The 20,500-nt window shown below is 37.7% G+C and overlaps 2 protein-coding genes across 2 annotated transcripts in view; both read left to right on the top strand.

Moving 5' to 3' along the window:
- Positions 1-4,714, top strand: part of LOC142852768 (uncharacterized) — a 42,570-nt gene extending 37,856 nt beyond the window's left edge. Inside the window, 3 exon segments of the mRNA XM_075977801.1 lie at positions 232-358; positions 722-817; positions 1,482-4,714. Coding sequence (XP_075833916.1) covers positions 232-358; positions 722-817; positions 1,482-2,635 — 1,377 coding nt within the window. The 3' untranslated portion in view covers positions 2,636-4,714.
- A 930-nt stretch (positions 4,715-5,644) lies between these two features.
- Positions 5,645-20,097, top strand: LOC142851752 (uncharacterized). Its single transcript, XM_075975754.1, has 3 exons — positions 5,645-5,759; positions 14,993-15,091; positions 16,111-20,097. Exons 2-3 carry the CDS (start codon positions 15,082-15,084, stop codon positions 17,622-17,624), a joined length of 1,524 nt encoding a protein of 507 aa, XP_075831869.1. The 5' UTR covers positions 5,645-5,759; positions 14,993-15,081; the 3' UTR covers positions 17,625-20,097.
- The last annotated feature ends 403 nt before the right edge of the window (positions 20,098-20,500 follow it).

Here is a 20,500-nt window from a genome sequence, read left to right as displayed (position 1 = left end):
CTTCTGCCTTCACTTTGTTTAAAGATGAGTTCCATATACCATTACAATACTACATCAGACTTATTTTCGGGACATTGCTTACCTATATCAGAAGCATTTCTAGCTCTCCTCTGATTCTTAATGACTTTTAGATTTGTATGCAGAGGCACATGATTCTTCATGGTATTTGTGCTATTACTGCCAGTTTTAATAAATGCAGTGTATGTGTTCATTTATTGTTCTTTATTTCAGGAAATGCTGTCATTCTGGGATGTGGCCATTTATTTCTCTGCAGAGGAGTGGGAATGTCTGGGTCCTGCTCAGTGGAATCTGTACAGGGATGTGATGTTGGAGATTTACAACAATCTTGTGTTCGTGGGTGAGGATCTCTTCTGTGATAAATTCTTAATGACTGTCTGCATGAAACGTGCTACCTTTGTAGACTGTCGGGTGGGATTTGTGCTTACAACAGTCACATGAGCAGGGTACGTACATGTTAAAGAGAATTTCACACTCATCAGTTTTAATAGTTGTTCTTGGAACTAAGGGCCAAGAACCTCAAGACATTCAAATCCTAAATTCCTCTGAAGCAGTCTGATGTGCCTGTTATATAACACATGAAGAGTTGTTCCTCTATGACTGTTTATTGTGTCTTCTCATTCCCTCTGCACACAGTCCTGGGGAGGACATGTGATTCCCAGGAGAACACACTAACAATGTTGTTCCCTTTTCACACAATCAGGTCTTGCTTCATCAAAGCCATACCTGGTGACATTTCTGGAGCAAAAACAAGAGCCTTCAGACATGAAGAGACAAGCAGCTGCCGCCACGCAGCCAGGTGTGTAGCGATGAGAGGTCAGGGAGCAGAGTGGGAGGCCAGTGGTCCAGCAGAAATCTGGGCTTTATCCTTAGAACTGAGAAATGAGGTTTCAGGGGAAATCCTTTTTTTAGCGATCTCCCTTTCTGTCCTTTGCTTTCTGTGGAGGACATGTCTCAGATGTTTATGATGCTCGGAGTTTTCCCACACTTTCTTCTTCTCCTCCTATGAGATTAACTTGTCTTTACAGTGATTCCAAAGCTCTGTCATTTCTTAGTGAACTGATTTTTTATAATATGATTGTCTTGGTTATTTATTTTCCTCATAAAATATTCATTAATCTTCCTATCTTAAATCTTTGGAATATGTTATTTAATATTGTAATGACAGTCATCTAGTTATCCAATGTAACTTGCATGCCTTTCAAAACAAAATTCTGCATTAGAATATGTATAAATTATGTATATAATGTGTGTACATTATAACATATAATTATAATGTATATAACATGTACATATAATTTATATACATAAATTATGTATAAATGTGTTTTCCACATGGAAATACTTTTCCATAGGGAAATGCAATTATAATAATGAGTAATTGTTTTGTTTTTAAAAATAAGCATGGTAAAAATAGAGAATTTTGCTCGGCTTTCATTCATTTTTCATCCTTTACTCATCAGGCAACGAACAATATCCAGTTAAAGAATGTGGTAAAACCTTTCATTGGAACTCACAACTTCCTAACCACCAGAGGATACATTTAAGAATGAAGCCCTATACGTGTGAAGAATGTGGCAAGTCTTTTTGTTTCCCATCATTACTTTCTATACACAAGAGAATTCATACAGGAGAGAAACCCTACAAGTGTGAAGTATGTGGCAAAGCCTTTCATTCTCCATCATTATTTTCCGTGCACAAAAGGATCCATACAGGAGAGAAACGCTACCAGTGCGAAGTGTGTGACAAGGCCTTCCATTGTCCATCATTACTTTCTGTACACAAGAACATTCATACAGGAGAGAAACCCTATAAGTGTGACGTATGTGGCAAGGCCTTCCATGCTCCATCAGTACTTTCTAGACACAGAAGAATCCATACAGGGGGAAAACCCTATAAATGTGAAGTGTGTGACAAGGCCTTCCATTGCCCATCAGTACTTTCTAACCACAAGAACATTCATACAGGAGAGAAACCCTACAAGTGTGAAGAATGTGGCAAGGCCTTCCATGCTCCACCATTACTTTCTGCACACAAGAGAATTCATACAGGAGAAAAACCTTACAAGTGCGAACTGTGTGGCAAGGCCTTCCATACCCCATCATTGCGTTCTGTACATAAGAGAATTCATACAGGGAAGAAACCCTACAAGTGTGAAGTATGTGGTGAGGTCTTTAGTACCCCCTGGCAAATATCTAGTCACTTAGTAATGCATTATGGAGAGAAACCATACAGGTGTGAGGAGTGTGGAAAAGCCTTCTCTACAAAGTCATACCTAACTAAGCACAAATTACTTCACAGTATGGAGAAACTTTACAGATGTGAAGAATGTGGCAAACAGCTCAACAGTTCTCGAAGTCTTCAAGAACATCAAAGAATTCATTCTGGAGAGAAACCCTACAAGTGTAAAGAATGTGGCAAAGACTTCAGAACATACACAGCACGTTCTAGACATCGGACCGTTCATATCGGAGAGAAATGTTACAAGTGTGAAGAATGTGGCAAAACCTTTTACCAGTCTTCCGGTCTAAAGCAACACCAAAGAAATCATCTGTGAGAGAAAGCACACTGGTGTGAAGAATGTGCCAGGACTTTGAGACTTACAAAGAACTTCTGAAACTCCCGAAATCCACATTGGAGAGAAATGTCCCAAGTGTGAAAATTGTTGCCAGCCCTGTAGTAGCTTTCTAGTATTTCTCAACAAAAGGTAGTTCAACTGTAGTCAAGAGCAAAGATTTTAAGGTGTTCATTAAATGTTTTACACTTCTTCAGACCACAAAACATGAATTTTTTCATTCCGAATAGAAGCCCTAAGGATAGGAATGTGGTAAAGTTTCATAATATTTCAGACTATACCCAGCACAAAGAATACAGAGTGGAAGCCAGCCATGCTCATATAAAGAATGTAATGAATTTTTCATTGATTGAATGATTTCTTTCTGACCACCATCGAATTTATCCTGAGGAGAAGCACCACAACTGTAAGGATGTACCAATGTCTTTGAAGGCGCCTTACAAAAAAAGAGGAAGTTCTGAAGCTTAGCAACATGCCTATGATTGTGAAGAGTCATCATCCGGCCCTTACAGTACAAGAGTCTCTGCAAATGTAGACTATGCCCAGGCATTTAGCTGTTCCTCATGCCTGTTTTCACGTCATAGAGTACTTATAGGTATAGTGTACTACAAATGCTAAGACTATGACAAGGCCTTTATCTGACTTTCCTATCAGAAGTGTTTTCTGAGACTTTATACCAGTAAGAAACTCTACACACCCTAAAGTATGAGAAAGTCTTCAATAATATTACTATCATCAACACAAAAGTCTATACATCCAAATCATTTGGAAACTTCTCATGTAATATTTTAACCATCAGCACCAAAGGTTCTTCACTGATGAGATGTTCTACAAATGCAGATTTCCTTCTGCTCTCAACTTTATACAGACAAGCAATACCTGATGGATCCTTAGTTGAGGGAATCTCTGAATCTGACTGACCGTTGGGCGTGTCTGTGGGTCATTTTCATGAATTCAAATTGACATAAGAGACTCTAGACCACTAGATGATGGTAGTGCACTTTGTGGGTGCCACTCTTAGTGAGCTGGTTGTGTGTGTGTAAGAAGATAGTGGCATTTCTCCATGGTTTCTATTTCACCTACTGTCTATATTTCATCTGTGTTACCTGGCCCTGGCTTCCATGGAAGATGAAATGTAGACAGTGAAATGAAATAACCTCTTTTCTCCCCCTAAGTAATTTTGGGTCATGGTGTTAATCACACCAAAAGAAATAAAACTAAGTAAACAATATGGGAAGACTTTCTACTCTTCTTTATACACTAGTTATCATTGGAGCCTTCATACTTGAGATAATATCACAAGGCTTTGAGGTTTCTTCAACATTAATTCTACACTAAAGCATTCATAGTGTAGAAATTCCCTACCGATACAAAGAATATTATAAAAACTTTATTTGTTTTTATCAGGATTCAAATACCATAAAGGGCAAATTGTAGAGGAATCCTATGAAAAGAAAGGAAACTCAAATCTAAACTCACTGTCAGTGCATGGTGGAAGTAGTCAGTTTTTATCTTCTAGGAACTCACAGTTAAGAAACTGCCTTGAGTCTCAGACTAGCTATGGAACAGAATCTTTTCTACTCTAGAAATTGTTAAATACTTTGTGAATCTTTCAAATTGGATTTTACTTTGTAAATAAAATGATGTAATACTGGGGAGAAGTGCCCATGCACACACATATTGGAAGCCTATCCATGCTCAGAAATTCTTAAGAAAGTCTTAAGGTTGCTGACAATGCCTTCACTGCAGCACTAGGGAGGAAGACAGAGCAGACAGGACCTCATTCTAGACAGACTTGTCAATCAAATGTCCAGGTGGATGCCCTGCTTGTTAAATCTAGTTTCTCTAAGTTGAGGAAGTTGTTCTGAGTCGGGGTAAAACATAATCTGGAATAAAGGAATTGACTATGAACTTCACAGTCTTCATTCACATGAAATCTATAATGAAAACATTAAATCTTCCTTGTGATGGGGTTTGTATTTTTGTCTCAAGCATGAAATGCATCAAAATCTTCCAAAAAGAGATGGATATTCTCAGTACTCCATGATTTCATGTAGCTTCTTCACGACAGTGCGTGCAATCCATGGTCCTAAAATATATTTCTGACACCGTTGTATTCGAGGAGGAATCATCGCAGTGTTCTGCTTAGCCCAAATGAGGGAAGGTAGAGTGGACACAAAAATTAAATTAGACAAACAAATGGGTGAAAGTGTGGAAACAGAATTTACAGAAAAGTGGAAAGATCTTTAGATGGATTCTGGAAGTTCATTGCAAGGAAATATCAGAGATTGGTAATTTTCACTTCGTTCAATGATTTTTAATCATCTCCGTGGCCCTGACCGATGTCCTTCACTGCGTGGATTCCAGCGTTCATATGAACCCTATGCCGGCCCTGGAGTCTGATCCACGTCTGGCTCACGCTGTGTCTAAGCACAGGAGGACAAGGATTATTTATTTTTGTTACTGGGTATTAAACCAAAGCCACCTTCATTATAGTCAAGTGGCATAGCCCTTACTCCTAAGCCTAGCCCACCCTGTCCATTCTCTACCATGTGTTTAAATAAAACACATCTATAAATTGTCCTTGTTAGTCTTGTTTTCTGAGTCTTCTGTCTTAAGCACCCGAGACGCTGTATGAGCGGCAGGATTACCAAGGATGGTTTCAAAAAGCATCTTGAAGAGATGATGCTTAGTCCTACATTAGCTTCCGGCTTCCTTATTTTTAAGTAAAACAGACCAATGTGAATTTTCACGCAGTAGTAAAATCCCACACTAAGTAGACCTGAGCTTTAAACTCACAGGTATTAGCGGAAATAACTAGGAAACGTAGTAAACCATTATTGGAAAAAGGCTCGGCTCACAAGCTAACACCGGGTGCTGAGAACGCAGGACTAAAACAGCCTGATACACCGTGACTGTCCCTGTGTTCAAGCCTCTTTCCTTACAACTTCATGCAAACAAAACTTGGCAGGAACCCAGTCACTGAACAAACCTTCTGGGAGGGGATAGCGGAAGTCCTTCGCGCTGACTTATGGGAAATATAGTCCAGACCACTATGACGACACAAAAAGGTGCTGTGGATACAGAATTTCCCCGTACTCTTAGCTTCTCCCCAAAGTTGGGCGCGCGTCCTGCTCAGCGCTGGGCTTGGATCTCTGACATGGAGGTTGGTGCCGGGTGCAGCGCCGTCCTGCAGATCTGAGGGACTGGGCAAGTTGGCTGGTTCGACATGGAGGTTGCTGACTTGGGCTGCTTAGCGGGGAGGCGGGAGAAGCTGACCTGGAGACGCTGTGCTGACTTAGGCTGGCACACTGAACTTGGGTGCGGGTTTGAGAGGGGAGAGGGCGTCACGCCAAAGCCATGTTCTGTGTGTGTCCAGTCTCCTAGGACGCCCCTGCTGCCCGAGCCCACCTGTGCTTCTGGGTCTGGAGGGCTCAGTAGCCAAGGAATGAAGTTTGGAAAGAACAGGATCGCATTGGCAGGCAGGCTGGGTCTGTGACCGCTGGTTTGAAGAGCTGGAGAGCTATCTTTCCTGCTTGGCTGGGTAGCATGCCCCTAGCTGACCGTTGCTTGCATGGCTGTAGTCAGATTTCACATGACATGTTGAATACTTGGACAAATTGCGCCTGTTAAACTTTATGTTGGGCCTATTACTCTTGGTTTGATCTCGCAGATGTTCCTAAAGTTCCCAGTTTCCAGAGGCAAAGAGTCCTGTGAGGGCAATTGCTGCATAGATATTAGTTCCTTTTTCCTTGGAATGAATTGTTAGATTTATGGAAGCCTCCATAAATAGGAATAGGAATTACTTATATACACTCATGTGACTGGAATCATCACATTATACTCCCATATACCCACAGAATAATTTTGTGGTTAGTTTGACCCTCTCTGCAGAATCCAGATAATTATGGATTTCACAGTGCAGAGTGGAAAAAGACTGAACAGTAATACCACATCCAATTCCATTTCAGACTGAGTGATGTCAGAAATTTAGACTCCTTTTCAGATATGAGAGAGGACTTGGTGTAATGAGAGGAACGGAATTCGTGATTGACAGGAGGAGGCTTGAATGTCTGTGTAAAGAAGGGGAGAAATGGTCCTACTGACCTGGCAGACTCTGTATACTGTCCTCTGGTGACATGCTTTCCTTCTATCTCTTGACTTTATCAATAGTCTCTAAACTCCCTTAAACAAACTCTGCCACTGAATGTGGCATCCAGGTCCTCTGATGTTACCTGAACAGTTCTAGAAGTATTTACCCAAGTTTTTGTGCTGAGCTAGAGACAATAAAAGATGATTTTGGAAGGTTGTAGCTTACTCAGGTCCCTGTGATTTGCACATAGTAGGTTCTTGTCAATACAAAACGTTCAGCTCTCATCTTAAAGGGGAAAAGAGACAGTTTAATCTGAAGCCATTTGAGTGACCATGCCCTGGGAACACAAATTTAGGGTACCCCAAATTCCATGCTCCAAAGGGGAAGCAGTTTCATGGGTTTACAGAACAAAGAATGCCATTGGTCAAGGCAATTTTAAAATGCATTGGTGGGAACTCCATTGGTCATGTACTATGATGGGGTGACAATTCTAAAAGTTTCTTTCATCTATTGTCACAAACTGTTTAGTCCACCACAGGCTGATGCAAGGAATGACTGTTTCTGAATGGTAAAACCAGCCCAAAGCAGGGAATTCTTCTCTGAACCTGCAACATGCCAGTCTCTCCACAGTACTGAAATTCCACAAGAGTTTTTCACTCACAAACAGGCACAGCACAGCTTCTTCTGACAATTTTCCTGCCCAGTTCCTTTCCCTGTTTCATGGACTCTTACATATATTGCCATCTTCAGTCAAACCAAGTGTGCTGGAGACTGGCTCGTGACATTGATGTCTACTCTTAGGAAACATGGGCTTCAAATCACCTTGTCCTTTCCACTGGAATTTTCAGTGATTTCCCAACTATATTTAAAATAATGGCCACTTCTCAGTTAAGGTGAATCGGTAGGGAAAATAGTAACATTATGCAAAGTGGGAAATGCTCACTGCTTTCTACATCAAAACAACTTCCTTACACTGTAGGAATGGTAGAGCAGCATGCTCCCGTATAACCTACAGGCCTCAGACATTATAGATATTTCGAATTAAGCCTATTCTGTGGCTCATCCTGTCATCTCTGAATTTCAAGAAAGAGTCAGGGAACCCAGAGTTCAAAGTCATCCTCTGCTTCATAGCGAATTCAAAGTGATCCTAGGCTACATGAGACCTGTATTAAAAAAAAAAAGTTCGTAAAAACATAGTTTATTGGGTGTAGTCGTTGAAGATGCTTTGTTTTCTCCAGTGTATATTTTGTCATTTTTGTGAACTGGTAAATGACTGAAGTTGTAGTGCTGATGTTTGGTTCTTTGATTTTGTTCCATTGGTCTAGCATGCATGTCTGTCTTTTCTAAACCTTTTATCTTGTTTTTATTACTATGCCTCTATCTTATATCATGATATCTAGAGTAGTCCTCCTATAATTGTTCTTTTTTTCCAAGATTGTTTTTGCTATGTACGGCTTTTTTGTGAGTCCATATGACCTGTATGATAGTGTTCATTTCTGTTAACAATGAGATGGGAAGTTTGAATGTGATTGCTTTCAATCTGTACATTAATTTTGGTAAAATGGTCATTTTGCCAGTGTTAATTTTACCAATAACTTAGCATTGGATATCTTTCTATTTTCTGATGTCTTTCTCTATCTCTTTCTTCATTTATTTAAAGTTTTCCAGGTAAAAGGAATTCACCTCTTTGGTGTGTTGCATTCCCAGACATTTTATATTCTTTTTTTTTTTTTTTTGGAATTTTTCGAGACAGGGTTTCTCCATAGTTTTTGGTTCCTGTCCTGGAACTAGCTCTTGTAGACCAGGCTGGTCTCGAACTCACAGAGATCCGCCTGCCTCTGTTTCCCTAGTGCTGGGATTAAAGGCGTGTGCCACCATCGCCCGGCTGACATTTTATATTCTTTGAGGCCATGGTGAATGGGTATGTCTTTGTGATCTCTTTCTCTCTACATTTGTTGTTTGTGTATACAAAATTATTGATTTGCACAAGTTGACTCTTTATTCTTCCACATTGCTGAATTTGTTTGTATGTCTAGAAATTTTTCAGTGTTAGTTTTGAGATTATCTTTGTATATCATCCACAAATAGGCATATGTTTGCCTTCTTTCCCTATTTCTAATTTACCCCCCTTGACTTATTGATCCAGCTAGTGCTCCTAGCAAAATTGGGAAAGGATATGGATAATTTATACTTACGTCAGTTGCTTGCTTTATGTTTTCCTCATTTAGGAAGATTTGGGTTAGAGGTTTCCTCATACATGGATTTCATAAGAGGTGTGTTCTATCTAGTCCTCCCTTCTCTAGCACGTTTATCATGAGTGCATGTTGAATTTTGTTCAAGGCCTTTTCTGTATCTGTTGGGATGCTTTCGTGATGTTTTTTTGTCTTAAGACTATTCACATGGTTTATTACATTTATTGGCTTGTGTATGTTGAATCGTCCCTTATCAAGGGATAAGCCAACTTTGATTATGTCAGATAATCTTTTTTGATGTGTTTGTGTTCTCTTTACAGGTTTTTTTTTTTTTTGAGCATTTTGAATCTGTGTTCATTATGGATATTGTTCCCTAGTGTTCTTTTGTTCTTATTGTTTTATCTTTACCTAATTGTGTTATTAGAATGATATTGGCTTCATAGAAGTAGTTTGGCATGGTCCTTCTGTTTCTTTTTTTAAAATTTGAAGAATGATTAGCTGTAAGTCTTTGGATGTCCATGAGAATTCTGTTGTGAATCGATCTAGGCATGGAATCATTTTTTTTAATCTGGAAGACTTTCTATTAAAAATTCACTTTCCCCATTTGTTTTGGGTCCATTATAGACCCGTTAAGTTCTTCCTTAACTTTGTTCATTTATATATAAAAGTCACATGTGAATGAAAATGAAATGACAATAAGATTAAATTTCTGGAACCTCTTGAAATCAATCCTATGGGCAAAGGTTTTAGCTATGATTGCCTACATGAAAATATGATAAAGAGCATCCAAAAATATTGCTAAATCATACAATAAAAATAGTTGGGATAAACAAGAACCAACCTAATCCAAACCCAGCTGATGGTAAGAAATAAGAAAGATCAGAAGAGAAATTATTGAAATTAAATGAAAGGATTCAAATGATCACAAATTCACATCAGATTTATTTATAAGAATGAGTGACTATTGTCCCAAGGAACCATTCTGTTCATGACCACAGTAGCAGAACCAGAATGAAAAGGGAGATGTTAAAATAGATACCAAAGAAAATATTTTTGAAAACCTATTTTCTATTCCATTGGGAAAATGTAAAGAATATCACTTAAATGTGTTCCTTGTAGACAGCAGAAAAAAAAATATTTTGTTTCTTTTTTATTGTTTTTTTATTGAGTATTACATTTTCCCCCTTTCCTTTCTTCCTCCCCTCTCCCCTTCCACCCTCTTTTTAAATTGTTTATCTGTTTTTGATTTAATTGCGGTATGTGGTACCTATCCAGAAAATTGTCCACTTCCTGTAACTTTTCCAATTTTGTAGAGTACAGGTGTTTGAAGTATGACCTGATGATTTTCTGGATTTCCTGTGTGTCTGTTGTTATGCCTCCATTTTCTTTTCTAATTTGTTCATTTGCATATTTTCTTTCTTTTGGATAAGGGTTAGTCTATTTTGTTGATTTCCTCAAAGAACCAACTTTTTTTCTCATTCATTCTTTGTATTGTTTTCTTGTTTCTATGTCATTGATTTCAACCCTCAATTTTATTATTTCCTGTCATCTACTCGTCCTAGGTGAGTTGCCCTTGAATTTGGAGCATAGATGTTCAGAATTCAGACTTCATCTTGATGGATTTTTCCTATGATGTGTATTAAATGTATAATTAAAAATTAATAGTCATTTATGATAGTCAAACTTGTCATGTTAGGTTTTCTAGATAAACAGAAATGTATTTCTGTTATATAATAATCTTCAACTCTTTTTTAAAAAATATTTATTTATTTATTTTGTACGGAGTTAGCCAGAAGAGGGCGCCAGACCTCAATACAGATGGTTGTGGACCACCATGTGGTTGCTGGGAATTGAACTCAGGACCTTTGGAAGAGCAGGCAATGCTCTTAACCACTGAGCCATCTCTCCAGCCCCCAATCTTCAACTCTTAAAAGACCTACAGAATATGGCATTTAAAAGGTTTTAAGAACTTAGACTTTTCTCAACAGTGAGACTTGTCAGCTTCTGGCAGAACCAATTACTTCAGAGAGGTTGATGGGCATTGAAGCAACTTGATATGCAAATATGTAGCTGCAACCACTTATTAAAGACAGATCTAGATATAAAACAAGTCTCTATGAGTTACAGTTTCACAATGCCCATAGGCTTAAGAAAGAAGCAAAAAGGGATATAGACAGTCATAGAAAACAGTAAGTAGTTTTAAAATGATAAAGAGAAAAGTAAAGTAATATAAAAAAAATAAGCCAGGGAAGATGAGAAATACACAGAGAATCTAAATCCTATATGTTGTGTTAATTTTGAATTTTTTGAATGCAGCTGAGAGACATGAGATTGTGACATTAATTAAATTAAACCAGTCCAAATACATTAGGAATGTCTTTTAATAGAAGTAAAAAAATGTATTGCTTTTGGGAAAGAGATTGTGCTTTTGTTTCTAAGGAAATAAAATGCTGTGGATTCGTTTAAGGTTGATAGAGATCAGGTTTGATCAGAGAAGAGCCCCTGAAAATCCTGGCTACAGATATAAAGAAATAAACCTAGAAAAACTACAGGGTGGATGATAAATATTTTACCTACTCAACATAAAATAAAAACATTATCTTCAGCTGGCTTGTGTACAGTGCACAGTTCATACTTGTGTTAATGTAGACATGTATATTACTTTTGAAAGCATGTGTGTTTTCAGTGCAGAGGGACCAGATGCCAATGAAAACAGGTGACCCAGTTGATTTAACGTTTCGGGGCACCTCTGCTGCAGTTTCCTCAGAGTCCTGCATGCAGAACAGTTTCAAGACTGCTGGCTGCCATAATCCAGCCTCACAAAGTAATCTAGCCAGGACTCCAGATAAGCCTTGTGCTTTCCCATTGCACAGAGACTGGCTAACATATGTTATTGCTGGTTTTTCCAGCAGTTTGTCAGTATCTTCATTTTTTCAGGTTACCTAAAAAGGTGCCTTTGCCCATAGACAACAGAAAGCCATATACTCTAGAGAATATAACACCCACATTGCCAAGTGGTTGGCTGGGCAGTTTTTGGTAATTTGGTGGGTTATGGAGGTTTGTTATCATTTTGGAGGACTATAGGAATATAGAATATAAAGACAACTATTAACCTCAAATATTTTGCATTGTCATGAATTTTGGTACGTTGATGCAAATTTAAAACTATTTTTGGTATACTATATATTCAAGTTTCTATTCTTGTTTGGGGTATTGTACTTATGCAGCTCATCTACAGATATGATGTATACTTAAGAAATGCAGGTTACTAGTTAGTCCCCTATGATAATCAAACTTGGAGTCATGGTAGGTATGCTTTCAAGTTTAAACAGATACATATTAGATAGATAGGTGATCATCAACATTTCAAAAACCTATGGAATATAGCATTTAAGATGTTTAATAACCTGAGACTTTTCAGGACAGTGAGAAACATTTGCTTCTGGCAGCACCAGCTTACTTCAGAGAAGATAATGGGCACTGAAGAAATTCTATATGGAGTTTGCTTTCATTTGGGCAGGAAACTGTGCTTGCCTTGACTGCTGACAGTATGCTGTCCTAATTCAACAAGCACAGAAAGGAAAATGATTGCTGAACTTTGACAAAACAAGGCAGGACATTACAATAAAACTTCCGTTTCATAGAAAAGTTTGACAGATGTTCTAAATCTGTAGGCTGGAAACAGATTTCTGTATGTTTGGAAGTGGCTTGCAATATGCTTATGGTTTACTCAGGTAATATTATATCCTTCCGGGGTCTTTTTTGAAGTTGAACACTGGGTAATTATAGTTATAATTTTTCTTATATATGATAGAAGGTAAAGTGGGTACAAATTTTAGACTCACCAAGAGAGGATTAATAATGTAGTACTTTCTCGGAATTTGCCAGATATGAATGGACTAGATATTGTAAATGTAATCCTTCCTTGATAATTTTTCTTCTTTTATGTGGTTTTTCTTTGTTAAAGTTAAAACCCTTCTGTTTATTTAGACAAAATGGGGAAATGTGTAGACTTTTACAACTAGGCAAAGATGTGTTACTTTTGTTTATGCCATGGATTATTACTTAAACTGTGTGAAGGTGTGTTACTTTTGTTTATGCCGTGGATTATTACTTAAACTGTGTGAAGGTGTGTTACTTTTGTTTATGCTGTGGATTATTAAACTGTGTGAAGGTGTGTTACTTTTGTTTATGCGGGGGGGGGGGATTATTAAACTGTGTGAAGGTGTGTTACTTTTGTTTATGCCGTGGATTATTACTTAAACTGTGTGAAGGTGTGTTACTTTTGTTTATGAGGTGGATTATTAAACTGTGTGAAGGTGTGTTACTTTTGTTTATGCGGGGGGGGGATTATTAAACTGTGTGAAGGTGTGTTACTTTTGTTTATGAGGTGGATTATTAAACTGTGTGAAGGTGTGTTACTTTTGTTTATGAGGTGGATTATTAAACTGTGTGAAGGTGTGTTACTTTTGTTTATGTGGTGGATTATTAAACTGTGTGAAGGTGTGTTACTTTTGTTTATGAGGTGGATTATTAAACTGTGTGAAGGTGTGTTACTTTTGTTTATGAGGTGGATTATTAAACTGTGTGAAGGTGTGTTACTTTTGTTTATGAGGTGGATTATTAAACTGTGTGAAGGTGTGTTACTTTTGTTTATGAGGTGGATTATTAAACTGTGTGAAGGTGTGTTACTTTTGTTTATGTGGTGGATTATTAAACTGTGTGAAGGTGTGTTACTTTTGTTTATGAGGTGGATTATTAAACTGTGTGAAGGTGTGTTACTTTTGTTTATGAGGTGGATTATTAAACTGTGTGAAGGTGTGTTACTTTTGTTTATGTGGTGGATTATTAAACTGTGTGAAGGTGTGTTACTTTTGTTTATGCTGTATTTGCTTAATTATGAAAAGGTGTGTCGGTTTTATTTGATCTTGCCTAGCTAAGGCAACTGATTGTCCTCATAGAAAGCTGAGTGGCCAATAACTAGGCAGAGGGAGGGTAGGTGAGGCTGAAGGGCAGAGAAAATAAATATTAGGAGAAATCTGGTCTCTGCGGGAGGAAGGAGGAGAAGGAGGAAGAGGAGAGAATGAGGGAGATGTCAGAGACAAAAAGTAAGGCTGCTGCCAACCAGTCAGATATAGAGAAGCAGTGAAAGTAAGAGATACAGAAAGAAATGTGGAAAGCCGTTAGGGCAAAGGTAGATAAAAAGAAACAGGGTAATTTAAGTTAAGAGAGCTAAATAGAACAATACCTAAGCTAGGTTGATTATTCAAAACTAATAATAAGCCGGGTGGTGGTGGCGCACGCCTTTAATCCCAGCACTCGGGAGGCAGAGGCAGGCGGATTTCTGTGAGTTCAAGACCAGCCTGGTCTACAGAGCTAGTTCCAGGACAGGCTCCAAAGCCACAGAGAAACCCTGTCTCAAAAAAAAAAAAACTAATAATAATTCTCTGTGTCATGATTTGGGAGGTGGTTGGCAGCCCAAGAAAGGCTGGTGCAGTTTTTAGTGACATTGAGGTGTTTCTTCATGTCTTTTAAAAGCTTTGTAGTCTTTGATGAAGTTTATGTATTCTTAAAATCTGTGTCTTGGTCTTCATCTAAGTAATTCCTATTGCTAAACATTTCCATAGAACTCGTTATGTTCTGAGGGGAGATGCTGGCTTGATTTCTCATGTAGTCTATTTTTTCTGTGAGAACTAGGTATGTAGTCTGTAGTAAGAAGAAATGCAGGCACATCCTCACAGTCAGCCTAACTGCAGCAAAATTAGATGTTATTTTATTGGGTTTGTGTGTCTCACTTTGTTCACAACATGTTCCTTTATTCTTTTTAATTATGAAACAACTGTATATTTTTAGCATTAATGTTTCATTTTTCTTTCTATTCCTTTTCTTGTGGTGTGGGGTCATCTAAATGGCATTGGAAATGAACTTCTACAATGTATGAATTTTAACAAAATCATAAAAGTAAAATAATCATGGAAATGCAGTAAGCAGAACCCCTCCATGACCTTGTCATCAGCTCTTGCCTCCAGGTTCCTGTCCTGTTTGAGTTCTGGAGAGGACATGTTATCCCCAGGAGAACCCACTAACAATGATGTTCCCTTTTCCCAAAATCAGGTCCTGCATCCTGTAAGCCATGCCTGGTGACATTTCTGGAGCAACGACAAGAACCTTCTGATGTGAAGAAACAAGCAGCAGTAGCTGCCATGCAAGCAGGTATATAGAAATGAGGGGACAGTGGAAATTCAGAGACCCGGTAGAACACGAGACTTTCTCTGAGCATTTAGTGCACAGTGTTCTGGTGGAAATCACTATTAAGGATCTCTTTCTGTCAAATGGTGATATCTGTCAGATGTGTAGGGTGATCTAAGGCTCATTCAGTGACAGTCAAACTCTGCCATTTCTAAAGGAACTTTAACTTGGATATGTATTATCTTCATAAGATATGCATAAAACTTTTATCTTGAATCCTTGAAATGTATTTTTAATATTATGGACAGGCTTCTTCTGCAACTTAACTCTGATAACTTCAAAGACCAAATCTCTATATATTAAAAGTACACACACACATATATATATATAGACTTTGAAAATACCTAAATATACTCTCTCATATATATACACATACATGCATATACACATGTGTATATACATATGTATATATGCATATACGTGTATCATATATATGTGTGTGATATACAAATATGTATATACAAGAGAGTGTATACATATACGATATGTATGCATACATATATATATATATGTATATATATATATATGAGAGAGTATATTTAGGTATTTTCAAAGTTTGACTACTTTGTTTTTATATAATCATAAGATTTTTATATTTGTTTAAGGGACTGATTTCCATTAGGATAATTAGACAAAAAGGGGAAATTTAGTGGCATTTCATTTGTATTTTAACAAATAAAGGTTTAAGATTTTTTAATTGTTGATTATATGCCTTCCTTACATGATTGACTTCCATTAATATTCCTTTGTTTACATATTATATGTTGTCGTGATCTTCTTCCTTCAGTGGAAAGTTACATGATTTACAGCTATCATATGTTATAAATTAGACTGTTAAAAACAGGTATAGAAAGTTGAATATAGCTTATCATTTACACAGGATAATGCAAGTGTGAATAAATATTTCTATTTTTGTAAATGAGCACTGTAAATATAAAGGATGTTTCTCTCCTTTCATTTATTTCTCCACTTTTACTCACCAGGAAAAAAATGTTATATATGCAAAGCGTGTGGCAAATCCTTTGATTGGAAATCAAAATTTAGTAAGCATCAGAGAATTCATTTAAGAGTGAAACCCTACAAGTGTGAAGAATGTGCTAAGGCCTTTCGTGTTCCAGCATTACTAAGGGAACACAAGAGAGTTCATTCAGGAGAGAAACCATACAAGTGTGACTTATGTAATAAGGCCTTCCATGGTCCGTCAGTACTTAATAAACACAAGAGAATTCATACAAAGGAGAAACCCTTTAATTGTCAAGTAAATGGTAAGGCCTTTCATTTTTCGACAGTACTTTCAGAACACAAGAAAATTTATACAGCACAGAAACCCTACCAATGTGAAGTATGTGACAAGGCCTTCCGTTTTCCATCATTACTTTCTGAACACAAGAGAATTCATACAGGAGAAAAACCCTACAAGTGTGAAATATGTAGTAAGGCCTTCCATGCTCCATCAGTACTTTCTGTACACAGGAGAATTCATACAGAAGAGACACCCTGTAAGTGTGAAGTGTGTGGCAAGGCCTTCCGTGTTCCATCATTACTCTCTAAGCACAAAGTAACCCATACTGGAGAGAAACCCTACAAGTGTGAGATATGTGACAAGGCATTCCGTGCTCCATCACTGCTTTCAGTACACAAGAAAATTCACACAGGAGTGAAACCCTACCAGTGTGAAGTGTGTGACAAGGCCTTCCATTATCCTTCAATACTTTCTAAGCATAAGAGAATTCATACAGGAGAAAACCCATACAAGTGTGAAGTTTGTGAAAATGCCTTCCGTTTCCCATCATTACTTTCTGTGCATAAGAGAATTCATACTGGAGAAAAACCCTACAGGTGTGAAGTATGTGCCAAGGATTTCCATTGTCCATCATTGCTTTCTAAACACAAGCGAGTTCATACAGGAGAGAAACCCTACCAGTGTGAAGTGTGTGGCAAGGCCTTCCGTGCTCCATCAGTGCTTCCTGTGCACAAGAGAATTCATAATGGAGAAAAGCCCTACCAGTGTGACGTGTGTGGCAAGGCCTTCCGTGCTCCATCATCACTTTCTGAACACCACAGAATTCATACAGGAGAGAAACCCTACAATTGTGAAGTGTGCGGTGCGGCTTTTAGGACTTCCGGGATTCTTTCTACTCACTTGATAATCCATTCTGGAGAGAAACCCCACGAGTGTGAAGAATGTGGAAAAGCCTTGTCTACAAAATCCTACTTATGTCAGCAAAAATTAACTCACAATGCAGAAAACCCTTACAAATGTGCAGTATGTGGCAAAGGGCTCAACAACATGAAAAACTTTAGGGATCATCAAAGAATTCATTCTGGAGAGAAACCCTACAGGTGTAAAGAATATGGCAAGGATTTTCGAAGTTCTACAGCATGTTCTAAACATCGGATAATTCATACTGGGGAGAAACGTTACAAGTGTGAAGATTGTGGGAAAAGCTATTACCAGTCTTCTGGTCTCAAGCAACATCAACGAATTCATTTGTGAGAGAAACCACACAAGTGTGAAGACCGTGCCGAGATAGTCTGTACTCACAAAGAACTTTTGAAATACCTGATAATTCTTACTGGACATTAATGCCACCTGTGAGAAACTGTTACCAACCCTTTAGTACGCTGACCAGTGTTTCTCAACACATGGTAGTTCATACTGAGGTGAAATAGTACAGTCTTAAAATGTTCATAAAATATTTTTACTTCGTGATATCATAAAACATATAAAAATTTTCATTCTGAATAGAAGCCCTCTTTGTGTGGGAAATGTGGTAAGGTCTTTATCACCACCAAAAATCTTTGTTGATAAGATTTGTAGATACTTATTCCTATTTTGCTTCTGATAAAGCTTACACAGATAAACAACATGTGATATTGTCTCAAGCAGGTACATGACTGGAACTCCCTGACCCAAGGGCATGCCTGTGGGGCATTACCATGAATACTAACTGATGTAGATGAATCTAGACCACGAGATGATGCCAGTGCACCTTGGATGTGCCACTCCTGGACAGGTGGTCCAGGTGTATGAGATTGCGACTAATGCCAAATCAGAGAGATGATAACAGAAAACAGCATTCTACCATGGTTTCTGTTTTACCTGCTGCCCTAGATTTCAGCTGTGTTCTTCTGCCCTGGCTTCTAAGAATGATGAAGTGCAATCCATATCACTCCTTTCTCTCCTGTGTAGTTGCTTATCATGGCTTTTACCACAGCAACAGAAACTGCACCGGGTAAAGAATGTGGCAAGGTTTTCCAATCTTCTTTATGCTAGAGTTACCATCAGAGCCTCCTTCCTTGGGACAATGTCACACGGCTCCGAGCTTTGTTCAGCCTTAGCCCTACATTAAAGTAATCGCATTGGAAAAAGCTCCACCGTTGCACAAATATGGTAAAGTGTTTCTTGATTTTTTTTTATTGTCAGTTGAACACCATAGTGTAGAGGTTAAAGCAAATGAAACTGTAAATAGATGAAACATGAGAAAATGAAATTAATTATGAGAAAATCATATTTAAGAGAAACTACTGTAAACTCCAACAAAAGGTTATTTGACACACCTTCATATCAAGAATTTTTTGTTGAGAAAACCTACAGATACAAATCATGTGGAACACATTTAGTTTAAACCCAATTTTTGTTAACCACAAGTGAATTCATATTATGTAGAAACCTTGTACATATGACTCCGGCAATAACTTTTAACTTTGTCCAACAAATACACTTTGTAAGACTAAATGAGGTTATATCAGAAAACATTTATGAAGGCAAAGAATATAGCAAAGTATTTCATCCTCCCTTAGATAATAATCAATTGAAGGAAATTAGTGTATAAGAGAAATCCTGTTAATATGGAGTGTTGAAAATTGGGAGGTATTGCTTGAGATTATTGTGACATCATTGTTTGATTGCTGGAAAAAAATACAAGTAATGGATGCTGGAATCATGCAGTTTTCTCAAGACTGTGGTGATCCATTTCTTATATAAACAAAATATTACGTTGACCAAGATATTGGGGAGCCAGTTATATGATGGAGGGAAGTCCAGGATCTGCTAAGGAACCCTACAAGCAATGAGGAGCATGCATGGGAGACAGGCTATATGTCTTCCTGGTGAAGCTGGAAGGGTGGGGCCACACTGAGTCCTTTAATGTCAACACCAGTGCTGCCGAAGTCCCAAAAAGTGGAGCCATCTGATTGTGTATTTGTCCTTGTCGACGTGGGGCTAATCCTTCTGTACTGTGTTCTGGTTATTCTGATTCAGAATAGCATGTTTGTTCTGTGTCAGTGTGTGGTGAAAGTAGTCACTTGGTTTTTAGACTGCAGGAGCTTATGGATAAGAGTTCTTCTTGCATCTCACATTAGATATGTACTGGAGTCTTTTAATCCTTCAAGTTATGAAACACTGTGGGATTTTCAATTTGGATTCTATTTTACTTATGGGTAAATATATAAATTGTTTATATTATTAATTTATATTAATATATTAAATATATGATATATAAAACATATTGATTATATATTCACATCATTGGTTGTGTTCCTCTAGAAACAGCTTACTAATAGATACTTTACTCAACCAACAAAACCAGTAACAAAGATTATCCAGGTAAAATGGTTTGGGCTCATAATCCTAGCACTTAGGAGGCACAAGCAAGAAAATTAGAAGAACAAGATTATCCTCATCTTCACGGGGTGTGTGAAGTCTGCTTGGGATATATGGGATTATCTCAAATGGGATAAGTTATGATTCTCAAACTTAATTGTACACCTTTTGAATTATTGAAATTTCATTTAATATTTTCTATTGAATTCTTAAATCCAGTCTTTGTTGGTGGAATATTCCGTTCCACCAGCAACTCCACAGTAGCAGCAAATTATTAATTTTAAATTCTCAGCTCATAGCTTAGTCTTGTTAGCTCTTCTAACTAGACTATGGCCCATATTTTTTATGTACCACTACATGGCAAAGTACCTTTTTCATTTTTTTAATTTTATTTTATTTTAAAGATTTATTTATTATGCATACAATGTTCTGTTAACATATATATATATATATATATATATATATATATATATATATATATATATATATATATATATATATATACCAGAAGAGGCACCAGATCTCATTATAGATGGTTGTGAGCCACCATGTGGTTGCTGGGAATTGAACTCAGGACCTCTGGAAGAGCAGCTAGTGCTCTTAACCTCTGAGCCATCTCTCCAGCCCTAAAGTACCTTTTTCAGCATGGCAAGTTCATCCCCCAGCATCTCCTGTTGTCTTCACCCTTCTTCATCTCAGAGAGCTCTCTCCCTGTCTGGAAGTCTTGCCTAACCTCTTCCTGCCTAGCTATTGGCCATTAAGTTCTT

This window comes from Microtus pennsylvanicus, chromosome 6, assembly GCF_037038515.1.
Source record: "Microtus pennsylvanicus isolate mMicPen1 chromosome 6, mMicPen1.hap1, whole genome shotgun sequence".
NCBI classification, from domain to species: Eukaryota; Metazoa; Chordata; class Mammalia; order Rodentia; family Cricetidae; genus Microtus; species Microtus pennsylvanicus.
This window is presented reverse-complemented; position numbering and strand designations above follow the sequence as displayed.